The sequence below is a fragment of the Necator americanus genome, chromosome X, assembly GCF_031761385.1.
Source record: "Necator americanus strain Aroian chromosome X, whole genome shotgun sequence".
In the NCBI taxonomy this organism is placed as follows: Eukaryota; Metazoa; Nematoda; class Chromadorea; order Rhabditida; family Ancylostomatidae; genus Necator; species Necator americanus.
This window is the reverse complement of record NC_087376.1, coordinates 7,977,593-7,986,827: the sequence shown is the minus strand read 5'-3', so window position 1 is coordinate 7,986,827 and position 9,235 is coordinate 7,977,593. Positions and strand designations below refer to the sequence as shown.

Sequence of the window (9,235 nt, the reverse complement as noted above, 5' to 3'; positions counted from 1 at the left end):
AAAAAACACGTTTAGACCATGATACACCAACACCAAATAGTTTTATTAGAATACTCAACATTATGTACAAAATCGAAGACACAACCGAAGATTTAAAGGCACACTGATTTATGGCTACGAAAAAAAAAAACAAATACAGATGTTATGGCTCAACAATTTTAAAATTAATAACTATATCAAAGTGGCGTAACAACTGCCGTTTATACGGATGATAGAGGGCTTCCATTGCTTGTTACATCAACAACTTGATTGATGACTAGGAGGCATGCTTTTGTGTTTCCTTTCATCTCTTATGACAATCGTCAAAACTTTTTTTGGTCCTTCAAATATGTATTATAATTAAAAAATCACATTTCACGAATTCCCGCATGATGACAATACATTATAACATTCCAATTATATAAACATGTCACGTCCTCTTTTGTTAGCCTTTCGATTGCTGTTCCAGAGGGATCACACATTCTTAGACAACGAGAGCCAACCTTGAAAATATTTAAAATTATGATTTTAATCATATAATTATAGATAAATTCATTTTCTTTTATAAGTCTCCTTACTATCTTTCATTTATCTTATAATCTCTTTAATATCTATTACTATTTAATTATTTTTTATTCTAATTTTATTCTAATATTTCAATAATTTCTTGTAGGTTCAGAGGACTTCTTGTAAACCAAAGATCTGTTTTCACAGAATTTTAAAATAAAGTACAAGAGTCTTTCTTTCCGCCTATCATCTAAAAAGTAGAAGTTTATGTATTTATTTGTTTACCATGTGTACTCTAAGACACTATACATAAACAAAATAAAAGTAGCTGTAGAATCGCTACAAATATGTTGTTATGGTGTTCATGAAGCTATAGCCTATGTTATGTCACTACAGCTAGTGAAAGATCTAAAATTTGCTGGAGCAAATTATTTCTAGGTTTGAAAACTCTCAAAATTCTGCGTCTTCCAAAAATTCATTTTGTTGTAGTAGCAGTTTTAAAGAAATGAATTAGGAATGATTTTTGTAAGCCGACCAGGTCAACACATTTTCAGTAATATACACGCTTATAAGAAATCTATAAAAGCACCTGTAGTTGAGTAGCATTGAGGTCGAGATCTTCACAACATCGTCGATTGTCCCTATTTTGACTTGCACAATACAGTATCGAAGATAGGTAACGCATACTGCATTTCTTCTGCTTTACTAGTTGAAGAAGCTAAAAAAATTGCAACATATCCAGAGAAAAATATGTACAAATGGAGTAGTTTTTTCAACTATGGTACTCAGTACGTTTCATTCCAGATTTTTACTCTTTAAGCCGCACAATGTCTTTGAAAAGGTCACAAATCACAATCACAAATTTCTTGATGGCATGGGAAACATAGCTTTTGCAACGGGCAACGAAAACAAGGAGAGCGTATAGAATGTATGAGGTCACCAAAAATTGAGAATTTGAGGGTTTGAGTTTCTATCGAAAGACATGGAACGCAACAAATAATCCTCCAACAATACGACAGTATAACAATCTTTAAAGGATTTTAGCGCATAAAGAACTGAGCAGTAATAGTGTGCTATTACTGAGTGTTTTAGTGAAAATCTCTTTCGAAGGCATCACCCTACGAATCTGGGGTGGTACGGGTTTCAGGTGGGTTCTGCCTAGACAGGATTGTAGACTGTGGGGAAGAGGGTGATTCCGTCCATTTCTCCCTGTATTAGTGGAAACTGACTACTCCGGGGACGGTGAACGGAATGAACGGGGATGATGAACGGGGACGGCAATAGGGGACGTCGTAGGAAAAAACGTCCCGAGGTTGTCCGTTTACACTGATACAGGGAGAGTCGAACAGAATCACCCTCTTCCCCGCTATCTACGACCTTGCATAGGCATAACCCACTTGAAACCTGTACCACCCCAGATTCCTAGGGTGATGCCTTTAAGTGCTCGACTATGTTTCCATCAGGTTTTTCCTGGAGTGGTCTATGTGTGACTTTTGGATAGAACATCGACTACTGTAGAAGAAAAAAATTATAAGGACGATATTAAAAACTCTGTCCTGGAAATTCGTAAATGGTAAGGATGTAACGGCGTGAAGGGCAAAAATCTATTGTTGTTTCCGCTAAGGTTAAAAGGAAATGATAGAAATTTTATGACTAAAACCCAAACTGCAAACCTACAACATTCAAGATAAACAGCATCATGTGGAGAAAATTGTTTAAAACAAAGGTTGATAAGGCTAAAGTGAAGGACAACCTGGACAGAGGTGTAGGAAAATACAGAAACGGCATAGTACCCGTAAATTCCGCTTAGATAGAACAAACTACTGTTCAGGATTTGCGCATTTTAAACTTTTTTTTTTAATGGAAAATTTCGACTGTCTTAGCATAAAGGAAACAGTGCCTCAAAAAGGTGCAAAATAAACATTAAAAAAACAACTAAAGCTCGGCCTAAATGTTCTTTTGTGCACATTCTCACTATGCATTAGTTGGATTCACGATTTTGGTTCCCAGCACTTTTTAATTTTTTTTCTCATGTTTCTAATTGCCGAATTGACCTCGACATCAGATTACCTCGTCCATATCCCTGTGGAATGAATATTCTGAATATGAATATTGATTATTCGTGTCAAAAAAGTTTCCTCTCAAATGAATTCTCTTCCCTTGAAGTTCCGCTACTGTATATCAGTTCCTGGTGTTATTACATCTTGTGAACAAATGTACTTCTGATACGGTTGCTACCTCTTATTTCTTGAAAAAGATAAATAGATATAGAATTCTAGGATTGTTCAAGGATTCATTGAGAAATGGTACAGCAGAGTGCTGCTAACACATACCGATTTCGACCAACCAAACAAATAATAACGGTTCCTGGGATACTATTTGCAATTTTAAAAAAATGTCAAAAATTATGTGTATGGACAAATTGAAATAAATAAGAGTACCATGCTCCTCGTTTTGCTTTGATCGATTTCGTAGGTGCACATGAAATGACACTCTTCAGGAACATATAAATCACAGCAAGCCTTGAACAATTTGTTAGCAATTAATTTGCTTGTACATGGTTGGTAATTCCGTTCCACTGTACCACATTTTGCCTAAAAGACAATAATTATACATCTTGGGGTTTATAATTACGCATTGATTCATGGAATCATTAAAATAAGAAGGATTTCTTTGGTCACTGCAACCACCTACTGAGGCATCTGCTTCGGCGATGCTGATGAAAAGAAAGTCGGGGACTGCGCAACAACTGTGGTGGAAACATGATGAAATAGTGTGGATCAACATCGTCAATATGCGCCTTTGCACGACTGCGGGATCGAAGAAGACTAAAAGTCTGGTTCGCAAGTGCTCAGGAACCTATGAAACTGCTGCATATTACAACAAGGACGCTTTGTATGACGAACACAGTAAAACAGTTTGCAGGGTAATAAGCCAACAGGTAATTGTCGGAAGTGATGTGAGTGCGAAGATGAGATTTGAACAACAATCTGATGTGCTTCGAATATGGCACACACACGAGATTGCCGTCAGACAACAGAAGTCTTCGGATTGACCTTTGCGACTAGGCGAAACCCATCATTGCTTCAATATTTATAAGGAACTACCCAGCTTAGGTGGCAGGATGTTAAATCCCAAACTTCAGTTCAACTACGCTCTGACAAGAATGATTTTCTCATAAGATATCCGAAAGTGAAGAGCTGTCTGGAACACCCCATTGCCCTCCGACCACAGTCCAGTTCCTCACACCTCAAATGTCGATTCTGGAGATCTGAAAGATGCGGACCGAGGAAAAAGTTAGCCTTTGCATCCGCAGAGCTAGGATCGACGTACAGTTCGGTACGTGTCACTCGCACTATTTGTGACATCTGCCTGGAGAAAAGTCTGAGAAGAAAGTTACGTCATCAGCTAGAACGATGTCGTGAGGACGCAAAGACGTCATGAGCGAAGGAATGTGAGAAAGACGAAGGAGGGCAATAAGCAGAAGGAGACCTGCACTCTATTAAGACGGTAGAGTTGCAAGATGAAGAGGTGTTCACTTTCCTTCCCATTACCGGCGAAGTCGGTGTTCGTGAGGCTATTCGCCCAATATGAAAGAAACATGTCAACTCCTTGATGAATCAGTAAGCACCGCTGATCCATAAACTCTAGCATATCCAAGTGCTGACATACAGCTGGGTCAGCGAAAAACCACCGACGAAAAGGTTCTGTTCTCTATTCAAAAAACAAAGAATGGTAAATCTGACAGAGAAGATGAGATCAGTGCAGAAATGCGGGAATCTCTTTGTTTTGGAATCAAGAGTTAAGATAGCGAAGATCATCTGTTCAATATGGATTGACGTTACGATGGCTAGTGGAGACACGCTGTCACAATTTCCTTCTACGCAAACCTATACGTCACAAAACCCAAGAGTTCCTTGGGAATATAATTGCTCATGCATCAACAAGCAGTTTTTTGTAGCGTATCACGTTGGATTCATTTATCAAACATCGCGAAGAAGCAATCGTGATAAGCAATTCAGCTTTCGTCTTGATCGATCGGCGATTGACGAGGTGATAACTGTCAAAAGAGTGATCGAAGTGTCAGCGGTATTCGAAACTTAAGCAGTTAGCTTTTCCACTCTTCAGAGTTTTCTCTTTGTCGATGCCATATTCTGAATATGATTCGCCCGACAGAATTCCATAGATTTTTGTGCGCTTAACTAACGACATGAATAGAAGAATTGTTCGGGTTTGAACACCAGGCGATACACTTCAGATGCAGTAACTACAGTGAGAAGAAGGGCTGTAGCAGGACCTTTCCTGCTCAACTTTGCCCACTTTGCTAAAACAACATCAAAAGCACCAGAATCATTGTCTCTTGATATATTTCCATCTCGCTGATAATGTAGTATTATGTTGTGGTGTATGTTGAAAAACGATGTCAACCACAAGACTCACCAAAGGTGAGCAAAAACCAATTCGACATACAACTCCTTACTAATTGCCTGCCTTCGATCCCCATCACCAACGTAATCACGCTGTCAGTCCACCTATCCGCGATTCGTGCTATCACGTATGGATCCGAGACTTGGGCAGCGCCGTCGACGGTGATGGAGAAGCTTGGCGGCACGGAGAGAAAACTTCATAGACGATTGTTGGGCTACTTGGATACTTCGGAGGACACCTGGTGTTGATGAGCAGTTTAGTCCGAAAGTAACGCCTCGCAAATTGCGGAATAGCTAGAGATGAATAGATTTTATGCTAGATCCAGCTAAAAATCAGGATTGGCTTGAATATATCTAGAGAAGACACATTTTGGCGAAGATCGCGATAGCCGCGTTAGGCCGTAGCATCCGCTCTCTTTAAATCAAGTAAGTCAATCACAACCATGCTTACCTCAGTACGAGGTGAACGCCTTCGGTCCCCTTTCTCTAGGTATATGGTGGACCTTCTATCTGGACAATTTTTGGAGATCCACCTGGAGCAATGTCTTGTCATACAGCCCTGATAAAATGTTGTTGTACAGCACGATCCTGAAACTCAACTCTTCATACCAGTGTTCATGTTTTCCCTATTCCTACCGTGAAAAAGGAAGGGAAAACGAGTTGATGGAATGAGTATCTGTCGTCACTCGAGTAGAGCACATTGCTCTTATGAGCTTCCGAACACACTGCGTTTCACCGAACACGTTCCGCGAAGAATGTATTGATATTGAAAAATATGAGACTGCAACAACCTTCTTGAATGAAGCTAGATGAAGAAGATTGTCGCACAGATGTAAACGACAGGGTCGCTCAACTCGGTTCATTTTTACAATATGGGGATCGTCTTCCTCAATTTCACCTTTAAATCGCAGTTAACAGTTACAATGAGTTTCGTAGCGCACGTGTCCAATTTTTATGCATTTTGTTTCCATTTGCTTTAAATCAGACGCATTAAATGCTTGCATGGAATTTTTGGGGCTAATGAGGCAATTTGCTCAAGCTAGTAAGTCGTTCTAAATCTTACCGCGGGAAACGTGTGGACATTGTCTCCGCAACTGAACAGTGACATGTATGAGAGCAGACAGCAACAGAATTTCACGAAACATTCTTCAATCGCATGGAAGCTAGAACCAGAAATAGTTCAGCAACTAAAGTAACACTTTTAAACATAAAAAAGGCGACTTGTATAAAATGTTGGAGATCCTGGAGAAATTCTGGAGAAATGTTGGAGAAAATAAGGAAAGTAAAAGATAGAATTTGTCCTAAAAACAGGCGAAGCTTTGTAATATTTCTAGGATAGCTGCATACCTACATATGTGGTTAAAGAACGAATAAAAGCAAGAAAGCCTTTTGCTATGAATCGAACTTGGCTAAGTAAAAGGCAAAGTAAAAAATAATTAGCCAAAATGTGCCAAAAAAAAGTCACTGTTAGTTAGTAAATATTGTTTTGCCTTTAAAAAAACCGATAATTAAAGAAACAAAGAAAGTTGAGATAAACTGATAATTGATCAAATCAATATTGCAGCATGAGTAGAATTTTTCGAGGAAATATTAACCAGTAGTATAAAACGTTTGTATGCTTGATAGTCTTCATTGGCCGCATCCAAGAGAAAACATACTTTAAAAAATCAAACAAAATCTCTTGAGCATGGAATTGGAGCGACGAAAGAGTATATACTGACAAGATTGTAATTAATTGTGATTTGCTTAAAATAAAATATTTTTATAAATTTATTCTTTCAATAGCAAGAAGCTGTGTTGTTCGTAGAAACGAGTTTGAAGCGGAAAAAATGCACTATACTAAAAGCACCGTGATAAAATGCAGAAAAAAAGATTTTTTAAATAATTTGAAAAAAGATAACAGGAAAAGTTCAAATGAGACGTGCACCAGATACAAAATTTTATTCTCTAAACGTGATCAGGGAAAGAAAAGGTGAAGACGAAATCAATTGAAATTAATGAAATTATGCAGCTTGCAATCTACAACCGTTCGGGATTTTATTCCGAACTTTCTCATTCAAATTTATCTTTTTCTACCACTGTGTTACCCGCAATTTGAAAACAGATGTATTTTCAAGCATCTCTTTCTTAAATGGAAATCAGGACAGATTTTTCATAAAGCAGTCTTTCAAGGGAAAATTGCAACTATTTCCTGGAGTTAATCCCGAGAAGATCTGAAACGTTCTTGAAGTTTCTCCACATTACGAAGGTTAACATTTCTATTCTTAGTGTCATTCGACGTCACAACAGTCAGTATCGATTTGATAGCATTTGTTGATTATCTAGTTTTTAAAGAAGTCTTTATTTTTTTAAACTATCTACTACAAGATCAATACGTTGAAAATTTTAAAGAACTGCCAATCTCTGTGGTCCTCGATACCACCCTCCTTTCTCTTCCCCCCGGTTAATTTTTTGATATTTCGCTCTTTACCTGAGTTCAGCTGAACCTCTTGCATGAATGAATCTAATCAAAGAAGTGAAAACAAAAAAAGGTAAAAGAACTAAGAGATGACTAAAAGTTAGGAGACAACTTCCTTTATTATTTCCTATGTGAAAAGCGAGGGGAAACAAGCCAAAAAAAAAAAACGTTTCAAACTTCATTTGATAAAATACATACGTTGGAAGTGTGCAACAAGAAAAACACCGAGAGAAAATCTCGGCTATTGCAGTATCTTGAAGAGAGATTAGATGGATGAAAGTCTGAAATGATCGCTTGGGAGAATGTCAGTTAACAAAAGAGGATCATAATTTTCAAAATTAGTCGTAATAAAACAAATGAGATTCGGCGGAGAGTATAGTTTTGTGAAGAGTGATGGCAAATCACTTCTTATCTTTCCAAAATGATAAATCTGGAACAGAACAAGGTCTCTTGTAAGGACAAATTTTCAAAAGAAATCAGGCCGCTCATCGAATGACGCCTGAACACTGGCCACTTCACCTCAAAAACGACCGACGATGCATGCATTCAAACGGACAACGATTATTTTTGTAGTAGCAAGGAAAAACTCAAAATGAATGTCGAATATGAAGAAAAGTATGGGAACGACAATGAACTTGAAATGAGTCGGCGAAAACTAGATGTGCGACAAGATCCGCGATACATGGAGAGATCGCAGGTGTGTTCACATATCATGAGAAATTGGGAGCAACAAGACAGCTAGGATCGTAGGAAGAAATGGGTCGATTCCGGAAATGAGAAACACAAATACACATACACATACATTCGTGAAGTTATTCGGAAGTAATAGTCAAATCGCCTGGCGCCTAAATGAAAAAAAGTGCGCTTCTACTTTTTCCACTATTCTCGGTCAATCCTGCGCACGTTAAAGCCTACAGATCTATCGTCAACATCTTCGAACATCGTAAAATCTGTGGTAGACTTCGGGTGAGTTCTGATCTCAATTTATGTCTGTAAAATTGTAATGTATTACTTTCCACAGTATTATTTCTACTAGTTATTATATGTACACGTAGTATTGTATTTTCAACTTCTAGATTGTGAGAAAACTAGACCATCAGAAACCATTGAAAAACCATTGAAAAAAATTATTTGAAAATTTCGTATTACATTATATTTATTATATTATTATATTTATTTATTATATTATTATTATATTTTATTCGTATTTGAAAAAGAAAGAAAAAAGAAAATTTGAATTTGCATTTGAAATTATCTTGAGGCTCTCTATAAGGATCTACTGACCTGTTTTTCAAAGGCACCTTTCTGAGTGCAAGGGATTTAAGAAGTCGACCAGCAGGTCCTCATGCTTTCCGCTTTATTCTGTTTTTTTAACGCAACGGATTCGGTTACGTTCATCTGAGGAACCAGTTCATTCGTTCATAGAAACATATTCGAAAAGATTACGGTTTTACTCATTGGAAAAACTTCTGTGTTGTTGGACTGAATAAAGTTACAAGAGCCTCTTATCTCTACCGAGAGGCGCAGTTCCTTGCACATGCACTTAATACTATCAAACATACTTTTTTATTGAAGATTTAGTCCCACCTCTTTAGATGAATTTGATTGCAAGCGAAGTTTATCTCGGGCTTTTTTTTTCAAATCCAGGATAATTTTTCAAAAATTGCAGCTCCTTTTGTTCCGCAATTGTTCTCTCAGCGTCTAAATTCGAACTGTAAGCCAAAATTTTTTTATGTAGAATCCTTGAACGCTTATCATTTAATCTTTAAGCGATATACGACACACAAAACAACAAACTATCAAGTTGGAATTGAACCAGATAAGAGTTTAAGTTCATGATAATAGCTGCTTTCTCCCTCACTGT

The 9,235-nt window shown here is 37.5% G+C and overlaps 1 protein-coding gene across 2 annotated transcripts; it reads right to left on the bottom strand.

The window, feature by feature from the left end:
• Positions 1–347: 347 nt before the first annotated feature.
• Positions 348–4,128, bottom strand: RB195_021792 (uncharacterized protein; the record flags this gene model as incomplete). 2 transcript variants are annotated; one of them, XM_064208691.1, is made up of 4 exons in its annotated part: positions 348–482; positions 1,076–1,204; positions 2,928–3,080; positions 3,979–4,128. In XM_064208691.1, the coding sequence occupies 4 exons, from the start codon at positions 4,126–4,128 to the stop codon at positions 348–350; spliced, it is 567 nt and encodes a 188-aa protein (XP_064064571.1). The 2 variants fall into 2 exon arrangements, with proteins under 2 accessions (XP_064064571.1, XP_064064572.1); XM_064208690.1 differs by lacking the exon at positions 2,928–3,080.
• Between the last annotated feature and the right edge of the window lie 5,107 nt (positions 4,129–9,235).